Raw genomic sequence first — 26,013 nt, forward strand, 5'->3', positions numbered from 1 at the left:
GAACTATAGTGGTCGCTGCAGTCGCACTTGTGACTGGGCCCTCCTGTTCTGTGGGGGGGGCAAGACCGGCATCTCCCTCTGCACCACCTAATATAAGAAACGTCAGCGCTGGGATCCCGCAGTGTCTCCGCAGTGGAGACAGAAGACGGATGCATGTATGGACAGCGCTGGACTGAAAATCACCCATCGCTGGATCAGATCAACCATCGCTGGACCCCAGAGAGATGATCATCCATCACTGTATAGCAAGAGTGGATTACTACCGCTGGAATCTTTTTTTTATTTTTAATAAAGGAATTTTTCAAAAGTGTGTTTGTCTTATTTAACCATTTTTACACTTTCTTTGTGAAATGGTAGGGGTACTTTTGTACCCCCTTACCATTTCAAATGGGGGGGCAGGATCTGGGGGTTCCCTTGTTAAAGGGGGCTTCCAGATTCTGATAAGCCCCCCCGCCCACAGACCCCCACAACCACCGGCCAGGGTTGTGAGGATGAGGCCCTTGTCCACATCCACATGGGGACATGGTGATTTGAGGGGTCACAGACCCCCAAAGCATCCTCCCAATGTTGAGGGCATGTGGCCTGGTACGGTTCAGGAGGGGGGGGCACTCTCTCGTCCCCCCTTCTTTTCCTGTGGCCTGCCAGGTTGCGTACTCGGATAAAGGGTCTGGTATGGGTTTTTAGGGGGACCCCCACGTCAAATATTTTTTTACATTTGAGGCGGGGGTTCCCCTTAATATCCATAACAGACCTGAAGGGTCTGGTATGGATGTTTAGGGGGACCCCCACGTCAATTTTTTTTTAAATTTGACACGGGTCCCCCTTAATATCCATACCAGACCTGAAGGGCCTGGTAATTAAATTTAGGGGAACCCCCACGCTTTTTTTTTTAAAAAATTACATTTTTTATCAATGAATGGTCAGCTAATACAGAGAACACTCATTGAGTGTTCTCTGCATTACGGGAGCTGACAATGGAAAGTGATTTTAAAAGACTTTTTTTCCTTGCGAAATGACACTTTGTGCAGGGACAGTTCTAAGCACGGGAAACATGCGCCCCTTCACAGGCATACTACAGACACCCCCCAGGTATGAAATTTAAAGGAATATTACACTTTTATTGTTTCACTTTAATCATTATTAAAATCACTGCTCCTGAAAAAACGGCTGTTTTTAAAACTTTTTTTTGTATTGATCCATGTCCCCTGGGGCAGGACCCGGGTCCCCACACTTTTTAGGACAGTAACTTGCATATTAGCCTTTAAAATTTGCATTCTAGATTTCTCCCATAGACAGGGTGTTCCGATAGTACAGTGTTCGAATTTCGCTTTTCGAATTTGCTGCAAACAGCCCAAATTGTTCACTGTTCGCTGAACAAGCGAACAGGCAATGTTCGAGTCGAATATGAGTTCGACTCGAACTCGAAGCTCATCCCTATTCCCAGAAATGTCATTTTCGTTTTATGTATATTGGCCTTAAATTCAGATTTAACTAAAGAATCCCTTAAAGTCTTATTACGCCGATAGGCTCTCATGGGAACTTGTTGCAAAATGTCAATCTGAGGATAGGAACGTTTCAGAAGGGGCCAATATTTCTTAATGATATTGAAAATCTTTTCATTATAACTATGAAACTGAAAAACAAAATGATAATCTTGGTCTCTCCTGTTTTAGTTTTTTCAATGTGAAAATCACACCCTATTGCTAAATTGTAATCAGTTCTTGTGTAATCATCCTCTCTGGGTAACCTCATTCCCTACATTTTTATCACATCTCCTGTAGTCTCGTTTGCCTTAATAGCTCCTAACAATGCGATTAACCCTTTGTAGTTGACTTCTCACGATCGATTTTAACACATAAGGTGGATGATAGCTGTTAAATAAGAGTTGATTCCTACCAGTGGGTTTAATATACAAATTAGAATTAACATGACCCTGGTCAATATAGCCTCTTTGCATCCAGGAAAGGAATCGAATTCCCACCAATGTTCATTTTAAACTGTATATCTGGGCTGAACCCATTCAACAGCTCATCAAACAACATCAAGATTTCAATGTTGCCCCGCCACACCGCAAAGACATCATCTATATAGCGCCACCAGGTGGAGCAATGCCTCTGAAACAATTCATTGATGAAGATGTGTCTGTGTTCGAATTCATTTATAAGTGAGCAGGCGTATGGCGGGGCAACATTGGAGCCCATTGCAACTTCATTGAGTTGCATGTAAAATTGTTCTTTAAATAAAAATTAAGTGTTAAACAACACAACACGGAATAACTTTTCAAATAGTGTCACTTGGGCATCAGAATACACATTACTATTTCGAATAAGTCCAATCTTAGCATCAATCTCTGCCTGATGCAGGATAGATGTATATAGACTTGTAACATCCCAAGTGACTAAGATTTCATCACCATGGCATATTGGTTCTTCCCTGTTTTCTGTTAAAAAGTAATTAGTATCCATAATGTATGATTTAATGTTCTTCACAAGGGGGGACAGAATTGTGTCAAGATGTTGTGCCGTTGGAATAAAGATAGCGTCTCTCCCATGAGACTATGGGACGTCCTGGCGGAGATTGACTGTCCTTGTGTATTTTTAGCAACATATACAGGATTGGAGTCCGTGTATGGGATGGAAATAAGAATTCAAATAGGTCCCGGGAGATCAACCCATCCTTCAATGGAGGTTTCAAAATGTTCTCTAATTGCTTCCTTATGCTTGCTTACAGATTTGTACATTTTTCTAAAACATTACTAAAAAAAGATTATATCGGAGTACGAGTCCTGACTTTTTTCTTTTATATAGATATATATTCATTTTTTTATCATGTGTAACCATTATTAGCATAATATCAGCATAACCTGCAGCAGGGCTATCTCTCCCTACATGACACACACCTGTAGAGTCCGACAAAAAAGCATTAGGGGGTAAAGGACACCCTAAAAAAGGAAGTTACAAAAGGACCATGCAGCTTAAGCAAGGGATTTTATTACAAAAAACTGGGTAAAACCACCAACAACATCTAGGCTTAGTTAAAAAGACAACGTTGTCTAAAAATGTTGCACCTGCATCACATCCTATACCAGGGATATGCAATTAGCGGACCTCCAGCTGTTGCAGAACTACAAGTCCCATGAGGCATAGCAAGACTCTGACAGCCACAAGCATGACACCCAGAGGCAGAGGTATGATGGGACTTGTAGTTTTGCAACAGCTGGAGGTCCGCTAATTGCACATCCCTGTCCTATACTATGCTAATGTCCTCCTTCCTGTAGTATAGAGCAGGTTGTAGGCATGCAATTAGCACATAATAATTGGTTACCATGCACAGTCAAGATATGCAAAAAGTTCTTGCTACTTAGTAACTAACAGGAATTCCCATCCGAGAAGGATAAGTGTTGAGTTGTAGTACTCTTAAGAGGACCTTGACACCATTAATTAGCTTTTGCTGGGAAGCATTTAGAGGAAACGAAACATTCATGGTGAGATGCAGGCTTCTCGTAAACAGTCTTAAGCCTTGTACACACGATTGGATTTTCTGAAGGGAAAAGTGTGATAACAGGCTGTTGGTGGAAAATCCGACCACGTGTATGCTCCATCAGGCAAATGTTGGCGGATTTTCTACGGACAAATGTTGGATCGCATGTTTTAAAATTTTCCGCGGACAAATGTCTGTTGTCGGATTTTCCAAGTGTGTGTACACAAGTCCGTCGGACAAAAGTACAAAGTACAAACACGCATGCTCGGAACCAAGGATGAGCCAGACGCGGTCGGTCTTGTAAACTAGCGTTTCTTAATGGAGAATTAACATTCGTGATGTGTCAAATTATGAAATCTCCAAATGCAGTGTACAGTCTCTTTTTAATGGGATAATAATGAAGCTGCTTTGCTGGTGATACTGATGGAGTTATTGCAAACACATTTTCAAAGGCTTTTTTTTCTAGTGATATCAAGAATAATATATATTTTTTTTGTTTGGCAAGTTACCACAACACCATTATCCCATAGTTTTTAAGATCAAAGATACAACCATGTTATTGTCAATTTTACATTTATTTTTTTTTTTTTTATGTAACTGCCTACTCTCAAACTGTCATTTGAAGTAAAATACATAGCCAAGTATTATTCTCCACAATGTTTTTATGGTGCATTAAAAAAATAAAAAAAATAAAATTATTCATGCTATCTGCCAATAAAACTTAACCAAAAGGTGCATTCTATGCATCCGAAAATATAGAAAATATACAAAATCAAACCATTATTCAACAAAAAAAATAATGTCAAAAGCAATAACTCCAAGGTCAATAATAAATAAAAGGTTATCTCCTCCGATTCCGCAACATGTCTGGTTGATGAACAGCTGTTCATTTCATGCTGAAAAGCATGAAATGAAAAGTGTGAAATGAAAAGCACGAATCAAAAGGCACCAAACTTCTACTAACACGAAATTAGCAGAAGGAGCCTAAAGGGTGGCGCTAAAGAGTAGTACATCACTACGTTTGTGTTTGTTGGCCAACAATTGTGTGCTGTGTGCATGCAACACAAGTTTTGGACAACGCCCTTCGGACAAAAATCCACAGTTTTGTTGGCCAACAATCCGATCGTGTGTACGAGGCTTCAGAGTTGCACGATTGCTAAATGTACCCACAAATTATCAGTTCCTCAGAGCTAGTATGCTCAAGACTGACTTGTTGGATAAGAAAGTACTGACATATGTGAAGACACACTGGTTAATTCACATTGTTTTAAGTCTCTGAGGTGAAGAAAAGTGCACATAAGTAGGCTGGTAAAACAGTCAAGTATCAATCGGTCTGCTCACCTGACCATATGGCAAGGATATCCCGTCACAGGTAGTATCCTTGGCGCCTGCTGTCCAGTATGTGGCTCACAGGAGCCAAGCCTGGTTGGCTGCTTTCACGTGTATCCTGGGTCAGGAATGCTAGAGCGTGGGACTTGTGTGGTCTGTTCACTGTATGGCTTGATTCACACTAACTTGTTTTTTTGATGCATTTTTCAGAAATGCAGGGAAATTTTTTTAACATGTGTTCCTATGGAACATGTTCACATTAATGCATTTTTGTGCCTCTGCGTTTTTGGAAAGGGACGGGGACTTTTTTCATGCAAAATGCAGTGTTTTGCCTGTAATAGAAGTCAATGGACCTGCATCAAAAACGCAAGTACCGCATTTTGACAACTATTTTGCATTTTTATTTTTTTCACTGTATATAGCTGGTTGCTAAGCAACCACAGTGTGAAAAAAACGCAAAATGCGGCAAAATCGCGGTAAAAACGTGTGTCCAAAAACACGACAAGCACTGCAAAAAGCACGGCAAAAACGCTCAAAAGCAACATGCATAGATGTGAATCGAGCCTAAACCCTCCTCAAAATCAATCCTGCTGTCCTCGTGTACACTGAGCATGTGCAAGCGCACTGAGCCGCGTCATTCCGTGGCACCAAAGCGTCACTGCCGTGGTGTCGTAACTAACATGTTTCACCCAATCACACAAGCCCCTGGCCATAGATATCTGGCTATTTGAATGCATTCACACTTGTGAGAATGTAAAATAAAAAGGTTTGCCTGAAAATGGGCTTTTATCATCCACAATTATCAGTGTTTTCTGTATTACTTGATGAAGGGGGCATGGTAATCCAAAACTACACCTCCAGGAGGCATTATGAAAGTTGAGTCTGTATACTTTGCCATAACCTCCCCATTTGTGATCAGAATTATAAACACAAAAAAAGTGGATACATTTATTTTAAAATAATATATATATATATATATATATATATATATATATATATATATATATATATATATATATATATATATATATATATATATATATATATATATATATTTTTTATTTTTTTTTTTTTTTTAATCACGCGTAATTATTATTATTAGCATTTGATATGTAACCTGCAACAGGGTGATCTCACCCCCCCCTACATGACACACACTTGTAGAATCTGAGCCTACAGCCCCTCCCAGCATCTACTTGCCAAAAAAAGTAATCACACAGAAACTGCATCTTTAGAATGACTAGAAGAGGTTACCAGCCTGATCGTAAGGTACATTTTATAAAAGGGCATATAGGGGGGGGGGGGTCCAGTGCCACGTTGGGGGGCTGGAGGCAGTGCGGTATGTGGTCACGCCTTCCTACCAGTGGAGCGCTTCTGCGTCCTCTCCTATTGAATGGTTGCTGCAGACCCTCCCGGGAAGTTTTCTGTGCGGGAGGAACTGGTAAGTCCTTTCCTGGACCGGCACGGATCGTCTTCTATTACCAGGAGTAGAGATCGGCCGATCCTTCCTCCTCCACATTACCAGATGGCAGTCGGACTAGAAAGGATGGCTTGTCCCTGATTGTAGGGACTGTGTGCACAGCACTGAAGGATGGCTTCATGCTCCATACATGGACTGTAGTGCAGTCGCAGCAATTCCCGATCTGACAGTAATAGGAACACACAAGTGATCTTTCAGCTGCTCTTGTCACTGTTGGCTGCAGTTCAAACATCGGTTGTGTGTAGTGAGAGATCGCTGGGACTGTAATACTGTACTGCCTAGGAGAGGGCTCTGGAGCTCTGCGCACCTCCCCGGCTCCTGGCGGAGGACAGAACTAACACCATACTGGTTTGGGTGGGGTGAGGATGAGCTCAGACGTGTTCGCAAACAGCACGTGCAGAGCCTAGGAAGACGGCGCTCATCACAGCCTCCGGGAATAGAGAGTACAGGCTCTATACAGGCTCCGGGAATAGAGAGTACAGGCTCTATACAGGCTCCGGGAATAGAGAGTACAGGCTCTATACAGGCTCCGGGAATAGAGAGTACATGCTCTATACAGGCTCCGGGAATAGAGAGTACAGGCTCTATACAGGCTCCGGGAATAGAGAGTACATGCTCTATACAGGCTCCGGGAATAGAGAGTACAGGCTCCGGGAATAGAGAGTACAGGCTCCGGGAATAGAGAGTACAGGCTCCGGGAATAGAGAGTACAGGCTCCGGGAATAGAGAGTACAGGCTCCGGGAATAGAGAGTACAGGCTCTATACAGGCTCCGGGAATAGAGAGTACAGGCTCCGGGAATAGAGAGTACAGGCTTCGGGAATAGAGAGTACAGGCTCCGGGAATAGAGAGTACATGCTCTATACAGGATGCGGGAATAGACAGTACAGGCTCCGGGAATAGAGAGTACAGGCTCTATACAGGCTCCGGGAATAGAGAGTACAGGCTCCGGGAATAGACAGTACATGCTCTATACAGGATGCGGGAATAGAGAGTACAGGCTCCGGGAATAGAGAGTACAGGCTCCGGGAATAGACAGTAGAGGCTCCGGGAATAGAGAGTACATGCTCTATACAGGATGCGGGAATAGACAGTACAGGCTCTGGGAATAGAGAGTACAGGCTCTATACAGGCTCCGGGAATAGAGAGTACAGGCTCCGGGAATAGACAGTACATGCTCTATACAGGATGCGGGAATAGACAGTACAGGCTCCGGGAATAGAGAGTACAGGCTCTATACAGGCTCCGGGAATAGAGAGTACAGGCTCTATACAGGCTCTGGGAATAGAGAGTACAGGCTCCGGGAATAGACAGTACAGGCTCCGGAAATAGAGAGTACAGGCTCTATACAGGATGCGGGAATAGACAGTACAGGCTCCGGGAATAGAGAGTACAGGCTCTATACAGGATCCGGGAATAGAGAGTACAGGCTCCGGGAATAGAGAGTACAGGCTCCGGGAATAGACAGTACATGCTCTATACAGGATGCGGGAATAGACAGTACAGGCTCCGGGAATAGAGAGTATAGGCTCTATACAGGATGCGGGAATAGACAGTACAGGCTCCGGGAATAGAGAGTACAGGCTCTATACAGGATCCGGGAATAGAGAGTACAGGCTCTATACAGGATCCGGGAATAGAGAGTACAGGCTCTATACAGGATCCGGGAATAGAGAGTACAGGATCCGGGAATAGAGAGTACAGGCTCTATACAGGAACCCGGGAATAGAGAGTACAGGCTCTATACAGGATCCGGGAATAGAGAGTACAGGATGCAGGAATAGACAGTACAGGCTCCGGGAATAGAGAGTACAGGCTCTATACAGGATGCGGGAATAGACAGTACAGGCTCCGGGAATAGAGAGTACAGGCTCTATACAGGATCCGGGAATAGAGAGTACAGGCTCTATACAGGATGCGGGAATAGACAGTACAGGCTCCGGGAGTAGAGAGTACAGGCTCTATACAGGATCTGGGAATAGACAGTACAGGCTCCGGGAATAGAGAGTACAGGCTCTATACAGGATGCGGGAATAGACAGTACAGGCTCCGGGAATAGAGAGTACAGGCTCTATACAGGATCCAGGAATAGAGAGTACAGGCTCTATACAGGATCCGGGAATAGAGAGTACAGGCTCTATACAGGATCCGGGAATAGAGAGTACAGGCTCTATACAGGATCCGGGAATAGAGAGTACAGGCTCTATACAGGATCCGGGAATAGAGAGTACAGGCTCTATACAGGATCCGGGAATAGACAGTACAGGCTCTATACAGGATCCTGGAATAGACAGTACAGGCTCTATACAGGATCCGGGAATAGAGAGTACAGGCTCTATACAGGATCCTGGAATAGACAGTACAGGCTCTATACAGGATCCTGGAATAGACAGTACAGGCTCTATTCAGGATCCTGGAATAGAGAGTACAGGCTCTATACAGGATCCGGGAATAGAGAGTACAGGCTCTATACAGGATCCGGGAATAGAGAGTACAGGCTCTATACAGGATCCGGGAATAGAGAGTACAGGCTCTATACAGGATCCGGGAATAGAGAGTACAGGCTCTATACAGGATCCGGGAATAGAGAGTACAGGCTCTATACAGGATCCGGTAATAGAGAATACAGGCTCTAAGACATTCCCGATCTCACTGCCTGTGATTAGCGCTCCGCAGTACCGACTTCCTGAGCTCTGTACCTGTTGTTTGCAAAAAAGCCTGAGATCATCCTTAGACTGGGAACACTGATGTAAGGGGGGCTCTAATGTAAAGGAGGGATTGATGTAAGGGGGCTCTAATGTAAAGGAGGGATTAATGTAAGGGGGGGTGGGGCTCTAATGTAAAGGACGGATTGATGTAGGAGGGGCTCTAATGTAAAGGAGGGATTGATGTAAAGGGGGGTGGGCCTGTAATGTAAAGGAGGGATTGATGTAAGGGGGGTGGGGCTCTAATGTAAAGGAGGGATTGATGTAAGGGGGGGCTCTAATGTAAAGGAGGGATTGATGTAAGGGGGGGCTCTAATGTAAAGGAGGGATTGATGTAAGGGGGGTGGGGCTCTAATGTAAAGGAGGGATTGATGTAAGGGGGGAGCTCTAATGTAAAGGAGGGATTGATGTAAGGGGGGGGGCTCTAATGTAAAGGAGGGATTGATGTAAAGGTGGGGGCTCTAATGTAAAGGAGGGATTGATGTAAAGGGGGGGCTCTAATGTAAAGGAGGGATTGATGTAAGGGGGTGCTCTAATGTAAAGGAGGGATTGATGTAAAGGGGGGGGCTCTAATGTAAAGGAGGAATTGATGTAAGGGGAAGGCTATAATGTAAAGGAGGGATTGATGTAAGGGGGGGCTCTAATGTAAAGGAGGGATTGATGTAAGGGGGGGGCTCTAATGTAAAGGAGGGATTGATGTAAGGGGGGGCTCTAATGTAAAGGAGGGATTGATGTAAGGGGGGGCTCTGTTGCAAGGAAGAGGCTGTTGTAATGGGGGACACTGATGTATGGGGGAATTGATGTAAGGTGGGACATTAATATAAAGAGGGATCTGATGTAAGGGGGCAATCTGATGTAAGAGGGGGCTCTGAAGGGGGACTCTGATGAAAGGAAGACACTAGTGTCAGTGGGGAAACTAATATAAGGGGTCTCACTGATGTTAGGAGGGGCTCAGTCTTTTCATGTCTCACTATGCCACTGTAAGGGGGGTCCTGATATTGAAAAATATACAGTGATGTCTTCCCATTGATCTAGTTGTAGATGAACCTTATGGGGCAGCAACTTGCCTATTTGTTTTGTGGGTGCAGCTAGTCTGTTGTACACTTAATACTAGAGCTGTGAGATCGCCTTTGTAACGTATCTCATATGTAGACTACTTTATATTGCCAGAGATGTGTTTGCAGGCAGCTTATTGTATTATTGTATACGATTTGCTTAGATAAACATGTATCATGCTGTTACTGATTCCTTTTCAATGTTATTAACTGTTTGTTAAAAGGCAGGGTCACACCACAATTGCTGCACTCTGGAAGTTTTTGATGCATTTTTTTGTGGGTTTTTTTGTTTTCCAGGCTTATAAAAGCAGGCTACCTGCCTTTCACAGTACAGGTTTCCTTTAGCTTTAGATCAGAGGTAGGCAACCTTAAAGAGGTGGAGATCTACCTGAACAATACGGGAGAATTCGATGATCACTGGGCACGTGTCGCCTCCTCACACTTGATTTAAACCTCTAATTGCAGTATTACCGTTTCACAATCGTGGGCATTGCGAGGCAATCATTAGTTTAAATCAGGTCACTTGGATCGCTTTTCAGAGAAGCATGTGCCTGCCGCGCTTGTGAATGAGTCGTTAGTTGCATTTGGCAGCGGCACCCTTCGGGCTCCTTGACACAAAGTTGGGGAGGGGTTGTAAAACTCTACGGTTGAGTTGCAGATTTACCTCCACCAATCCCTTCCTCCTTTAGCCGCTGAGACAGCAGCCAAAGGTGTACAAATGCCACAGCAGGAATTAAGCCCCCTGTTGCTTTTGGTGGGTGCTACCGTCTGCCAAACGCGGCCCATTCAAGTAAATGGGGCCACTCTGTAAGCGTCCTGAAACTGCATGCTTCTGTGGAGTCCAAGGGGTTGAAGCAGGTGGTGAGAAAGCAACACAACGCTGCCTGCTTTAACCCCTTGTTTACTGCACAAGGTTGCTGGGCATTTTCAGAGCAGTGCTACACCCACCAACCAGGGCATAGAACTCCTGCTGCAGCTGTGACATGTGTACACCCCTGGCTACTGCAGCTAAATGGAGTTCAGTTGGGGCAGGAGTGGTAAAAACGCATCTTAACTATGGCGTTTTACCACCCCCCTCAACTACAAATGTAAATTAACCCTTACTTTTCTGAGCCCCTATAAGGCTGCTTAAACACTGATGCGCTGCAGTTTACCTGCACTGCGGATGCAGCGCAGTGCATCTGCAACTTTTCCTGGGTTAGCTGCACTGTGCCATAGACTTGTATTATACCCTGCAGAAATGGTGCGCTTTCTGAAAGCACACCAAAACTCCTGCATTCATAAAATGCACCAAACCCACAGGAAGTCTATGGCTAAGCATGGATAACTCTCAGAAAAGCTGCAGGTACACGGCACTGCACCTGCGGTGTGGGTAAACAGCAGTGCATCAGTGTGACAGGAACCCTATACTATCATTTCCATTGTATTTTTCAAATCAACCTGAAGATTTATTCTTTCCTGCTGCTGGCACCACTCTGGAGATCATGCAGTTGGTACCATTCCGCATGGGACAGGAGCTGGCACTACAGAGGAGGCATCGGCTTATGCGGCTCTTCCTCCCTACTACTTTGGGATTAATAAAGTATTCTGTATAGCTCCAACTTTACAAGTAGTCCCTCTGCATTGCACTCTGTTTGATCCTCTGGGATGGGGGTCCGTGATCTACCAATCACCTATCTGCGATCTAATGGTAGATTGCAATTTACTCATTGCTGACGCCCACTTTAGAGCCTATTATGGAATATGCATTGCATTATGTTTTTACATTTATTTTTCGTGCACTGAGGCATGCTGCATTAAGGTACTCCATGTGTTGTAAGCACATTGTGCGGTTTAACCACTTCAGCCCCGGAAGATTTGGCTGTTCAATGACCAGGCCATTTTTTGCAGTACAGCACTGCTGCACTTTAACTGACAATTGCGTGGACGTACGACGCTGTACCCAAAAAAAATTGATGTCCTTTTTTTACCCCCACAAATAGAGCTTTCTTTTGGTGGTATTTGATCATGGGGAAATATTTATGGTATTATTATTATTTTAAATTTTTACTAATAATGGCGTTCAGTGATTATTTTTTTGGGACCATTGGTATTTATACAGCGATCAGTGCTATAAACATGCACTCATTACTGTGTAAATGTCACTGGCAGGGAAGGGGTTAATTGTGTGTCCTAGGGAGTGATTCTAACATGGGGGGTGGGACTGCCTGAGTAAGGAGAGCGATCGTTTTTCATATTTAGTATGCACAACAAATCGCTCTCCTTTACCCCTGACAGCATGGAGATCTGTCTGTTTAAATTGACAGATCTCCGTTCTGTCTCTGTGTGGAGCGATTGTGGGTCATTGCAACTGCCAGACACGCGCATCAGCTCTGGCGGCGTGCACCTGCCCCCCCCCCCCCCCATAGTGGTAAAAAGGTGCCATTTACTGCGGAGGCTGGTCGGGAATCGGTTAAAGCGTTAGTGAACCTCCAAAAAAAAAAAAACAGAACTCAAGCGGGATTATCACATAATATGCTAGTATGCACCACACGCTAGCACATTATCACAGAGTTATCTGCAAATGGAGCCCTCCAGGGCAGCTTTGTCACGGCTCCCCTGGTACTTCCATCTTCCCCCGTTTTGAATGGCTGGGCCTTCGATGACGTCACTCCTGCACATGCGCATGGGAGCTGCGGCTTTGGCATGGCACTCTGCAATACGCAGCTTACTATGTGCCCTGAATCCAGAATGGCACTGTGCAGGTGATGTCTTCGGCTATTGCTGGTGTGAATATCTCCTCTAAATGGTGCATGTTTTGGAGGAATTTATTGTACCTAAAGGTAGACCTGATTATAAGGTTACCTGTAGGTACAAGTTAAGATGGGGACTTTACTACTGCCTGACTCAAATCTCAGTGACTTTAAAACATTTCTGCAATGCTTTTCTTTGATTTCATTATGACTTCTGTTAAATGAAGTTGCAAGCCGCAATGAAATCGCACATCATAAGCGCACTGATGTGCGGCTTTAAAATTGTGCTGCACTGGTGCAAACCGGGGCTATGTGTGTTTTCATGTGTTACAGTGAACTTTATGCCCAAAAAATGTTCATTTTACCTTGTATTACAGCAATGCAATGCCTTTGCAAAATCCATCCAAAATGTTCCATTATTGTTTAAAGCGAAGCTCTACTCAAAACGGGAAGGTTTTTTAAGGCCCCCCCTCCAGTAGCTGCTGACTTTTTATAATCCCCAAAAAACACCAACTCCTTTAACGCTTTACCAATCTTGTAGAACAAATGAATTGATAATTATAGTGGATAATCTTATTTACTCATATTTTAAGAGGCTCATTGAAATATAAGTATGCACTGTTCATTGACAGACACAGCGCTCCGTTATTCAGAACCATAGTTATATCATTCCCTACAGGAGTAGGACACTAGTCAGAAAAAAGACTTGGCTATGCCTATGGGCAGTCCTAGGTGGTACACACCCCCCTCTCTGCTATAGGCCTTCAGTTTTTTTTCTGCCTAGTCAGAAGTAAGGACCTAGTTCCCTGCTGGGATCTCTGGTCCTGGCAGTTTTTTGTTTTTTAAGCTACTTTTTTGTCCTGTGAGATCTACAATCAACTGCTGGACACTAAGATCCAGTGGTCTCCCCAGTCTGGCCAGCGAGCAAGGGCAGACCGCAGCTATGTGCTAGGTTGCCCGTGACATGGCCCCACTGGACGTGGGCTGGCCCTGCGAGTTAAATATCTTGCGAGGTCGCATAGGACCGGGTCTTGGCCTGTGTTGCAGCGTTCCTCATGGCCAACAGCCCCTTCCACTTCGGCGGGGAGGAGGATCTGTCTGGGAGCGTTACCCACCCACTCTCTGGAGCAGTAAGTAGGGGCCCCCTTCTCTCCTACCCTGGGATGGTCGGTCCCTCTGGGGTCCTTCTGCACATCCTGGCTTAGGTGCTTCGGATGCTCTGTCTACCCCCTCCTCTTCAGGGTTGTCACTATGGGGGGTACACCTTGGCACCTGATGGTTGGGTGGGTGACCAGGCATCCATGCCCCCTGTGGCGGCTCTCCACAAATTTTAGGCTGCGGGTTTTGCGGCCTACCAGACATCATATTGATTTCCATTGCAGGCATCCCCCCTTCTTTCTCGGCTCTTGTCTGGTCCGGTCCCCCCACAGACCTGTGCACTTGCAGCGGGCGGCTGAAAATTTAGGCCGCGGCCTGCTAGTTTGCACAGGGGCTCTGAGGGTGAAGTGGGCCCTCCATAGGCGCCCCCTGTGAGGGCCTTAGTTAAGGCCCCTGTGAGGGGCCTCAGCCAGTGCCCTCTGTAAAGGGCCCAGTGGTGTCCCCAATGCGGGGCATCTGTAGGCGCCCCCTGTGTGGGGTCTCAGCCAGTGCCCCCTGTGAGGGGTTCAGTGATTCCCATCTGTGTGGGGTTTCCCTAGGTGCCCCTTGTGTGGGGTCTCAGCCAGTGACCCTGTTAGGGGTCCAATGGTGCGGTGCCTAAGTCGACACCCCCCCCCCCCCGTGTGGGACCTTGGTGACGCCCCTGTGCAGGGCCTAAGGTGGAGGAGGTCTCAGTCGGCGAACCCCCCCGCGCGCAAGGCAACCAGGATTCTGGTATAGGATTCTCCGGCTTTCAAGTATCCAGCTGACATACCTGGAGGGGGAGCCGATTCCCTCTGCTTTTGCTGAGTGGGTGACCAGTTGATCTGGGGGCTGCAGTTTGTATGCAATGCCTCTTGGACGCAGTTCCCTTGGTTGCTAAGCTTTGTTTCTGCAGTGGTGCTTAGACATGTATTGGGGCTTAAGTGTTGGTCTGCGGACTGGGCTTCCAAAAAAGCTCTAACTGGGTTACCATTTCAAGGCAATTGTCTGTTTGGGACTACCCTGGATGACATTGTTACGAGTCTAACAGGAGGGAAGTGTAAACCTCTTCCACAGTCTGAAATGCTGGGGAAAAGGGCCTCGTAGCGGATGCGGTCCTTCTTCTCAGGACACAATGGACCTGGTCCAGTGAGCCGTGAGTCGGCCTCCCTAGATCCACAGACAAGGCCCCCTCAGCTGTGTCCTAGTGTTCTGGCCTTGAACCCCGAAAAAAAATTTTTGCTTCCAAATGGCATCTGTCACCGGACTGTTGGCAGTTCTCCTTGGGCCTGTGCAAGCCCTGTTGCTTCAGGGTGTGTTAGTCCCAGTTCCAGTGGGTACAGGATTGAGTCCATCCACAGGGTGGTGGTGACCCTTCATCATGGGGATTTTTCTCCGGCTTCTGCTGACATCATGGATGCTTATTTACGCACTCCAGTATGTGCCCAACACAAACACTTCCTCTATTTTACTGTGGGAAGAGAGCCTTTTCAACTCGCAGTTTGACTTTTGGTCTGGCACGGTTACGTAAGTGGGGGATTGCAGTCCTGGGCTGCTTGGACGATCTTCTTCTGCGAGCAGAGTCCTTGGCTACTCTGAGGGGCAACGTAGCATGCTATACAGACGTCCGTTTTCAGTTGGCGTCTATACTACCTGAAGTCTGCTTCGGCTCCTTCCAGAAAATTGGATTATCTGGGCCTGACTCTGGTTTCATCTCTGGCCAGAGTGTTTCTACCTCTGCAAAAACTCCAGAAGATGCATGCTGTGTTTCAGCTACTGTCTACCTTTTGAGGCGGTTCCATTTGCGCTGTTCCATATGAGCTCCTTTCAAGTGAGATCCTGTCGTAAGGGCCTGAGGTCTCTGAGCTATCGGGTTCGGCTGAGCCAGAAAACCGGGGGTCCCTGGTCTGGTGGCTTCGCTCTCTGGGATTTCAGCAGTGGTCACCACCAATGCCAGTCTGTCCATTTGGGGAGGTGTTCTGCTCAGGGATGGTCCCTTCCCCAGGACATGTTTCATCAGATATGCCTCTGATAAGGCAATTCTGAGCTAGACCTGTTGGGGTCCTGGCTTAACGAAATGGTACTGAGGTTTTTGGCAAGGTCACAGGCTCCTCTGGTGGTCCCATGGGGCTGGTATAGTCGGATCTACGCCTCTCCTCCTCTCAAAATTCTGTTGCGGCTTTTGCGCAGGATCAAGACCAAAGGGATTCCTGGGAATTCCAGTGGGCCCGGATGGTTTTGTCGGTCTTGGTGCGCCGACCTGGTGCGCTTGATCGCTGATGTCCCTTGGTGACTGCCTCTCAGGGAGGTTCTACTTTCCCAAGGCCCGATATTCCATCCTGCTCCAGTCACTTGTTTTTGAAGGCCGGAACTTGGCCTTGAGTACCATCAAGGGCCCAGTGTCATCTGCCTGAGCCACCTCACAACCTCTCAAGTCTCACTCTCTTGGCCCCGACTACTACTGGGTGGGGAGAAGAGCTGAGCGGAGGAAGATCCCTCTGCCAGGTAAGGCAAGGTTATAAGCAGGCAGGCGGCTGGCTCGGACTATAGCTACGGCATAAGAACAAAGAGCATACGAGAAGGAGCGGAACGGGCATGCGCAAGCGAAACGGAAGAAATAGTCCCTCCACTCTGACCAGCACTTCATCAGAAAGGGGCACAGATGGGGGGGGGGGGGGGAATATACACCCCCCCCCCCCCAAGCTAGTAGGAGCAAGGGAGCAGGGTTGTGTAATTCAGATTTTTTTTTTATTCTACACTGATTGTTTTTTGAAATTTCCCAGTCCAGGGACAGACTTGGTCGGGGTACGGTGTCCTTAGTGTGGGGACGTCTGGTGGTCACCCTACTTTTGGCACACAATACTGCTGCATTCAGATCCCTATAGATTATAGATCTAAACACAGCTTATTGTTCACCTAAAATGGTTTAAAGCATCATAATTTGGAGTGAACAAGCAATGACTTTGTAGTGAAAGTGCATAAATCCCTGTATTTCAGACTTATGGGTACAGTAAATTTCATTATAAATTGAATGTCGCAAACATGAGAACATTTTTAATCAACTGGATCTTATGGACAACCTTTAACAGTAATTTTGGCTCCCATGTGGCCATGAAGACATGTTGCCAATGACCCTTCCCTTACAAGGTTTAAGAAAGATCCCCCCCCGAACTATTAGGAAGTTGAAGTTCAATTATCAAATATCTCTCATGTAGGTAAGATTTGTGTCTTCTGTAATGTACTGAGGAGGCTTCTTCAAAGAGCCTCTCACAAGACATATATGGTAGCTACTGTTCTGCTTTGAAATGTGAATGAATTTGGGCCATCAGGGCATCTGTAAGCGTGCATCATTTTTTGGTAAGTTGCAGGCCAAAACAAGCATTTGCATTATTTCCTGGCGCCTTTTATTTATATGCTTGTTTCACATCTGTAATAAGGATGAATGCTCTGAAGTGGACACCTTCCAAAATAAGGCCCGCCATTTCTTAAATTTTCTACAGGACAGATTCATGTCCCAATTTGTGGATTCCCCAACTAGGAGTAATGCATTGCTAGATCTTTTAATTACAAATGATACAGATCTGATTTCAGATGTGGAAATATAGGACAACTTGGGAACTAGCGAACATAGGATTATTACATTCCGCATAAATCATAGGAGGGGAGTACAAGAACACTAAATTTAAAAAGATACAGCATTTCTAAACTGAGCTCAATGCTGCAGGATGTTGAGTGGGACCAAATCCTTGCAACATTGAACACAGAGGAAAAATGGGAATGCTTTAGGTATATATTAAATGCATCACAGAGTGCATTCCAAGGGGTAATAAATATAGTAAAACAAAGGTTAAACCTGGGTGGCTGAACCAAAAAGTAAAATGTCATATAAAGGACAAAAAAAGGCCTTTACAAGTACAAAGTGGAGGGGTCAGTGTCAGCATTCAAACAATTCAAGGAATGCAATGTGAGGTGTAAAAACGCAACCAGGGCGGCTAAAAAATAATATGAAAGACACATAGCGGAGGAGAATAAAAATAATCCCAAGACGTTTTTTTAAACATATTAAAAGTAAAAAGGCGAGGGCAGAGCATGTAGGCCCCATAAAGGATGAGGAAGGGAAGCTTGTTACAGATGACAAGGAGAAGGCAGCTGTGCTAAAAGCTTTATTCTCAGTCATCACACAGGAAAATAAGGGGTTTACCGACCACAACAGTATTGTTAGCAACACGCCACATGATCCATCTGTAAGTGGCTAACAGAGGCCGGAATCCAGAAAGGATTAGAGAAGCTTAACGTAACTCACCGGGATCAGGTGGCTTACACCCGAGAGCCCTTAACTCAAGTCAGGTTATAGCCAGACCACTATTCCTAATCTTCATTGACAGCATACTGACAGCATTGGTACCAGCTGATTGGTGAAAAACCCATGTGGTATCAATATTCAAAAAAAGGAAAATATAAATTCCAGGGAACCTTTAGGCTTGTCAGTCTAACATCAGTAGTCTGTAAACAATTTGAGGGGATGATAAGGGACCATATCCAGGAATTTGCTGATGAAAACAGTATCATTAGCTGTAATCAGCACGGGTTTATGAAAGGTCTCTCTTGCCGAACCAACCTATTAACATTCTACGAGGAAGTGAGCTGCCATATGGGCAAAGATAGACCGGTGGATGTACTGTATCTGTATCTTGCAAAATCATTTAATACAAATGCTTCATCTACATACTGAGGTCTGTAGGCATGGACCAAAAGGTTTGTACTTGGATAGAAAACTGGCTATGAGGGTGAGTCCAAAGGGTTGTGGTAAATAACATATACTCAGAATGGACTAGAGTGGTTAGTGGGGTATCCCAGGGCTCTGTCCTGGGACCAGTTCAGTTTAATGTCTCAATCTCAGTGTTTGCTGATGACACAAAAATATGCAGGGCAATAACACAGCAGGATATAGAAACTTTACAAGAGGACCTGAATAAATTAATGGAGTGGGGTGCTACATGGAAAATGAGGTTTAATAATAGTAAGTGTAAGGTAATGCACTGGGGGTAGGGGGGGGGGGGGGTGGGGGTAAAAAATATAAACACAAGCTACTCTTTAGAGGGTAAATCCCTAGGGGCTTCCAGGATGGAGAAAGATCTAGGGGTCTTGGTAGAAGACAGACTGAGCAATAGCATGCCCTGTCAAGCTGCGACTATCAAAGCCAACAGAATATTAGCATGTATTAAAAAGGGAATTTACTCCAGAGATAAGTGGCACAGTGGTGTAGTGGTTAGCACTCTCGCGTAGCAGTAAGAAGGGTCGCAGGTTAAAATCCCAACCACAACGCTACCTGCCTGGAGTTTGCATGTTCTCACTGTGCCTGCGTGGGTTTCTTCCGGGTACTCCAGTTTCCTCCCACAATCCAAAGACATGCTGGTAGGTTAATTGGCTTCTGTCCAAAATTGGCCCTAGTATATGAATGGGGACCTTGGATTGTGGGCTCATTGAGGGTAGGGACCGATGTGAGTGTGCAATGTACAGGGATAGAGACAATTGTAGACACTCACTCAGGTTGAACTGGATGGACTGGTGTCTTTATTCAACCTTACTAAACATGAAACTATGAGATAAGACGATTATTCTGCCACTTTATAAAACTCTGGTTTGGCCGTATTTATAGTATTCTGTCCAGTTCTGGTCAACAATCCTCAGAAAGGATGTACTGGAGAGAGTCCAGAGAAGGGCAACTAAATGAATATGGGGACTGGAGGACCTCAATTATGAGAAACGACTACAAGCGCTAAATGTATTCTCCCTGGAGAAGAGACGCTTGAGAGGAGATATGATTGCGATGTACAAATATTGCAATGGTGATCCCATGTAAGTATGAAACTTTTCAGTCCCAGGGAGGACACGTGGTCACAAGATGAGACTGGAAGAGAAGCAGTTTAACCTTAAGGTGCATAGGGGGGTTTTCTCTGTCGGGGCGGTAAGGATGTGGAAGTCTCTTCAACAATTGGTGGAGTTGGCAGGAAATATGGATAGTTTTAAGACTCTTGGACGTGCATATTAACTAAAACTATTTTAATGGGATATGGGAAATTTTTTCTATACACAAACCTACACAGGTTGAACTGGATGTACTGTTGTCTGTATTCAACCTTACCAACTAAGTCCAGGGCAGCTGCCATATTTCAGTTTTAAGACATTCCCATTGTCTCTGCGCTTCCTGTTAGGTAGAAGCAGTCTGTCATGTAGGACTAGCTTAACAGTAAATATATCGTCTGTCATAGAGTAAACTATATGCAAATAGATTTACCACGGTTAATAAGGTGATTTTTGTGTAGCTTAGATGCTAGACATTCATTGTTTTTATATATGTATTTATCTCAGTTGAGGATTGCTATCCTTACATTATATTTAATATTCGCTTTTCCCTTAGATACATTTTATAACTATGCGCCATGCTCGGAAATCATGGAAAAAATTTGTCTTTGGTTTCTTCTTTGGATTCCTAACAACATTCTACATTGTCAGCACTTTCCTGAAGATTTACTACACACTGGAGTCATCTAAAAAAATGTGGAACCCAAAGCCAATGCCAAAACCAGGTCTCTGAATACTTTCTAAGTGATTGTTGCTGTCATAAAAAGAATGAAATCTCTTTAAAACCTAAAGCTAAACTCCAATCAAATACCAATTGATGTAGATATGTATTTATTTAAAAAAAAATGCAAGTTGTGTTTTTTTTTTTTTTTTTTTTACAATTTTATTTTTTACAATTTTTATATTTTATTTACATTTTTTTTACAATTTAACCTTTTCAATATTTATTACAATTTTTTTTTTTTTTTTTTTTTTTACTAGCCTTGTTGAGGGTGGCTTTGGTTAGATATCAGGGGTCTTAACAGACCCCTGACATCTCCCTTTTGAGACAGAAAGGGACTGAGAACAGACTTCCCAGTTCCTTTCTCTGCAGCCTCAGCTGCATTGAAGATGAGTGGACAGGAGATAGCGTCTCCTCTCCATTCATAAACTGAAGTATCATCAACACAGTTTACGAATAGTCAGTGAGTATTATTATTATTATTATTATTATTATTCACAATTTATATAACCCCAACAGTTAACGCAGCGCTTTACAGTGTATAGGGGAGACAACACAATTGCAGTACAGTTCAATACAAAAGGTACAGGAGGGCCCTGCTCATAGAGATTACATTCTAAAGGGAGGGGGTGATGGTACAAAGGTAATAAATAGCTGCAGAGAGTGATTTGATGGGGGTGGCTTGGGTACAGTTGTTAGGTGGGTGTGGGATAGGCTTCCCTGAATACATTGGTTTTCAGGGATCTCCTAAAGGGGGAAAGGGTAGGGGCTGGTCGGATATACCGGGGCAGGGAGTTTCAGAGGATGGGAGAGGCTCTAGAGAAGTCCTGAAGCTGAGCATGGGAGGAGATAACAAGGGAGCTAGAGAGCAGGAGGTCCCGGGAGGAGCGGAGGGGACGATTTGGAAAATATCTGCAGATGAGGTTGGTGATGTAGATGGAGGCGATGTTGTGAATGGCCTTGTATGTTATGGTTAGCATTTTAAATTTTACACAGTGGGGTAGGGGAAGCCAGTGAAGGGATTGGCAGAGAGGGGCAGCAGTCACGGATCAATTAGTGAGGTGTATTAGTCTAGCAGCAGAATTCATAATAGACTGAACGGGGGATAGCCTGCTTAAGGGTAGGCCATTAAGGAGAGAGTTGCCGTAATTGAGGTGGGAAATAATCAAGGAGTGAATAAGTTGTATTGTGGTATCATTAGTCAGGAAGGGTCGAATTCTGGAGATGTTGCAGAGGTTAAGTCGGCAGGATTTAGCCAGCAATTGGATATGGCGGCTGAAGGAGAGGTCAGAATAAAGGATTACACCCAGGACCCTGGGATTTGTGGAGGGACCAATGGTTGTTTTGTTGATATTAATGGTGAAGTCATATGGGGGGGGGGAAGGGACTGTGAAGGAGGAAATATAACGAGCTCAGTTTTAGAAAAATTGAGTTTGAGGAAGTGGTGTGTCATCCATATCGATATGTCATTCAGTAAGTTTGAGATCCGTGAGGAGATCGAGGGGGTGAGTTGAGAAGTGGAGATAGATCTGGCTGTCATCGGCATTGAGGTGGTATTGGAAACCATGGGAGGTTATAAACTGGCCCGGGGAAGAGGTATAGAATGAGAATAGGAGAGGCCCAAGCCTTGGGGTACCCCAGCAGAGGAAGGGGAGTGGATGAGATGGAGTTGTAAGTGACGCTGAAAGTGCGCTGATATAGGTAGAGGAGAACCGGGATAAAGCAGAGTCACGGAGGCCTAGGGAGCGTAATTTGCTGAAGAAGAGCAAATTACATATATACCGGCTCCTTCCTCCGCTTTCCATCTTGACAGATTGAGCCCAGAGGGGGACTGGAGCAGCATGCAGGGGGACTGCATGAGAATATGGGGGATAGTCAGGGGTGATCGGTGTGGAGCTGGGGAGGCGTCACAATCACCGATCTCCCTGTATAGATTTCAATAAAGCAGCTGAAAGCTGCAGGAGGCAGAGGAGGAGAAGCGGCTGTCAGCTGCTTTATTGAAATGTATACAGGGAGATCGGTGATTGTAACTCCTCCCCAGCGCAGCACCGACACCCCTGACTGTCCAGGTATCGGTTTAAGCATCGGAGCATTTTCCCACGTACAAGTACTCAGTTAAATGCTTGCTATCGGCACCGATACCAATACTAGTAGTTGCAGTTATACTAGTATCGGTAACAGTGAAACCCTAGCATCTTACCAAGTCTCAGATGTGATGGCTGTATTGGGTTTCCTTTTAGGCTTTCTTTCTTCTCTTATCTGGTGATCCCTCCAGCAAGTCTTTTGTTTTTCAAAGGCACAACTTCTACAGCAGAATGTATCAGATTACACGGATAAGACAAACCACCTAACACTGACAGGGGTGATTAAAATTTCCAGCTTTTTTTTATTAATGCAAAACCCTTATCCTGAAAGGCAAAAAAAGGTGTTTTCCATAACAGATTAGAAAGTGTGTGCTGGAGTTTAGCTTCAATTTGTGTATCTAATCCTGATAATACAGTTAATACTACCACAACCAGGTTTGATTTTTTTTTTTTTTGTGAGCATCGAAGTGTTTGTAAATGTTATTAATGGTTATCATTGTCAATAGGACATTAGGATTGCTATTAGAGATGTTATACTGTCATAATGATGTTTACAAAGATGTGGAAAGTTGCCAAAGTGAACATATGCACTGTGAATGTATACTTATGTAGCACCCCCGAAGGAGCTGCTGGTTATTTTTGGGCTTACCATTACCTTCTGTTCTCCTTGTGGCACGTCTAGGGGATGTCCCGTGGTAAATAGCCCAGTAACTCGAGACTGACAATAGATCCACTTATATGGATTTTATTTGCAAGCTCAGACAATTGAACAGTCTTTCAACTTGGGATCAGAAGGTTGGGAAGGAAGTTCGGGTACTCTTATGTCAAAGTCCAAAAAAATGTTAAAGAACTTGCTTTGACTGCGTCCAGAGAATAGCCATTCGCAACTGGATGAACATTCAGGTTGGACAGTCCCTCTCTCACAAGGCCTAGCAGCCAACAAGGTGCTTACTCAGGAACAAAGTCTTTGTCACAGATGTTGTTGTAGAACGTACAAAATTATGTCTCTGCCACAGACGTTGTTGTAGAACATGTAGGGAAACTAAATTTGAGACACTTGTAGGATACCTGGATCTTTCAGCCTGCTTGGCGATATCCACAAGACCGGATTCTCTCGGTTACTTCAGCCCTTCCAGGCTCTTGTTAAGAAAACCAACCCGTATGTGGTGTTCTTCTAAAGAGTCCTCCCCTGGAAGGCTTGAAGTACACTGGGTCTCTCCCGAACCGGAGATGGGACCCAACCACCTCAGAATCCTCCTTTAGTTTCCCTGCCTCGGGCTAGCCAGCCCCGAGACATTAACCCTTTCCCGCCGAGCGTACGCACATCTGCGTACTCGGCTTCCGGGGGTTATACCGGGATGATGCCCGCACCTGCAGGCATCATCCCGGTACCGTTTTTTACAGCAGGCGATTGGCTATCCAGGCATAACAACCGATGCGGCTAAAAGCCGCTCGGCTGTTATGCCGGAGGAGCGGGAGGGGACGTCCCCCCCTCCCGCCGCCTCTCGCCGCTGTTACCGGTGCTCCCGCTCGATCGGGAGCACCGATTAAACATCCGTCGGCTCTGGCTGCTGGGGAGGAACTGGAACGAAGCCGTAATCGGCTTCGTTCCAGTCTCCTCATCGTAAACACGGAAGCGACGTCATGACGTCACTTCCCGTTTACTCGGCTGCCAATGGCGCCGGTTTTAAAAAAATATCCGGTATTCAGAATCGCCGTTTTCGGCGATCTGAATACATTGAAGTGTAAAGGAGGGGTGGGGGGTCTTTTAGACCCCCAATCCCTCCATAAAGAGTACCTGTCACCACCTATTACTGTCACAAGGGATGTTTACATTCCTTGTGACAGCAATAAAAGTGATCAAATTTTTTTTTTTTTTTTTTAAACAATTTAGTCATTTAAAAATAAATAAAATAAATAAAAAAATAAAAAAAAAATTTTCAAAGCGCCCGCCGTCCCCGCGAGCTCGCGAAGCAAAGAAAACGCATACGGAAGTCGCGCCCGCGTACGTAAACGGTGTTCAAGTCACACATGTGAGGTATCGCCGCGATCGTCAGAGCGAGAGCAATAATTCTAGCAGTAGACCTCCTCTGTAACGCTAACCTGGTAACCGTAAAAAAATTTTAAAGCGTCGCCTATTGAGATTTTTAGGTACCGTATTTTGTCGTCAATCTACAAGTGCGCGCAATTATAAAGTGTGACATGTTTGGTATCTATTTACTCGGCGTAACATTATCTTTCACATTTCGCAAAAAAATTGGGCTAATTTTACTGTTTTGTTTTTTTTTTATTCATGAAAGTGTCCCTTTTCCCAAAAAGTTGCGTTTAAAACACCACTGCGCAAATACCGTGTGACATAAAATATTGCAACGGTCGCCGTTTTATTCTCTAGAGCCTCTGCTAAAAAAATATATATAATGTTTGGGGGTTCCAAGTAATTTCCTAGCAAAAAATATGGATTTTAACTTGTAAACACCAAATTCCAAAAATAGGCTTAGTCATGAAAGGGTTAAAGTCAGGTGGATGCGCACCCCAGGCCATAGCCTTCCTGGGTGCTGGTCAGGAGGACCAGGACCATGAAGTCAGCACAGCATACTGGACTGGAACCCCCGAACCACATGATATCCGCATCTTAAATACTCTCTCCCAGACGGCACAGCGAGAGGGCCACTCCCACTGACCTGGCTCAGAGTAACTAAAGCACCTAACCAGACCATAGTTCCACGCCTGCCACAAGAGACAGTGCCCCCTGTGGCCAGGCTGAACATCTCACAGTCCAGTCAGACTGATGCAAAGGTCCAATTTAGACAAATAAACCCAAACCAAACTGCGGTTTAGGCAAAGTTTAACTTTGAAAAACACATAGCGCGTGCTCTTCAGGAGCCGCCGCTACACTTATATTTATTTATTGGTAATCTAAACATGTGGATATTTGGAAAAAAATCAAAGGGGTAAAGGTGCGCTATGGACCCTAAATCTGTTAAAATATATATAAAGTGTAAAATTCCAAAACACAGTGGAGTGTAAAGTGAATAAAAAATTATTTTAAAATAAATGAAAAAATAAATAAATAAGTACCCTAGTGGTAAGGACAGGGGCTGCCACTACCTTTGTAATCACCCTTAAAGGGTGAATAGTATAAATGTATATCAAAGGGGGTAGTCAACGGCGCACACCTGCTACTAATTTGTGCAAATTGCAAATGTGAATGTCAAATTATTAATTGTGAGAATATTAATTGTAAAAAAGTATGAACAGTAAGAAAAAATTCAAATAAAAAGCTAATAATAAAAATATATATGTACTAGTGACAAATAAAAATAACAAAACTATATACGTGATAACCCATAAATTGGGTAAAATTATTTCATGCCTAATGCAATATTCAAATAAAGTGCTGAATATTCCTAAAAGTGCATACTATTAATATAAAGTGCTTAATAA

At 44.7% G+C, this 26,013-nt stretch overlaps 1 protein-coding gene across 2 annotated transcripts in view; it reads left to right on the forward strand.

The window, feature by feature from the left end:
- The first annotated feature begins 6,004 nt into the window (after positions 1-6,004).
- The window catches only part of LOC143983669 (glycoprotein-N-acetylgalactosamine 3-beta-galactosyltransferase 1-like), a 32,717-nt gene continuing 12,708 nt past the window's right edge, over positions 6,005-26,013 (forward strand). Inside the window, exons 1-2 of one of the 2 annotated variants that reach the window (XM_077483646.1) lie at positions 6,005-6,078; positions 20,321-20,489. In XM_077483646.1, the coding sequence (XP_077339772.1) occupies positions 6,046-6,078; positions 20,321-20,489 (202 nt within the window). In that variant the 5' untranslated portion in view covers positions 6,005-6,045. Of the gene's footprint in view, positions 6,079-6,155; positions 6,251-20,320; positions 20,490-26,013 lie in introns of those variants that run through there. The other variant, XM_077483645.1, reaches the window with a different exon arrangement.

The sequence above is a fragment of the Lithobates pipiens genome, unplaced genomic scaffold (genome assembly GCF_037356315.1).
Source record: "Lithobates pipiens isolate NorthernLeopardFrog02 unplaced genomic scaffold, aLitPip1_a1.2 Scaffold_16, whole genome shotgun sequence".
Classification (NCBI taxonomy): Eukaryota; Metazoa; Chordata; class Amphibia; order Anura; family Ranidae; genus Lithobates; species Lithobates pipiens.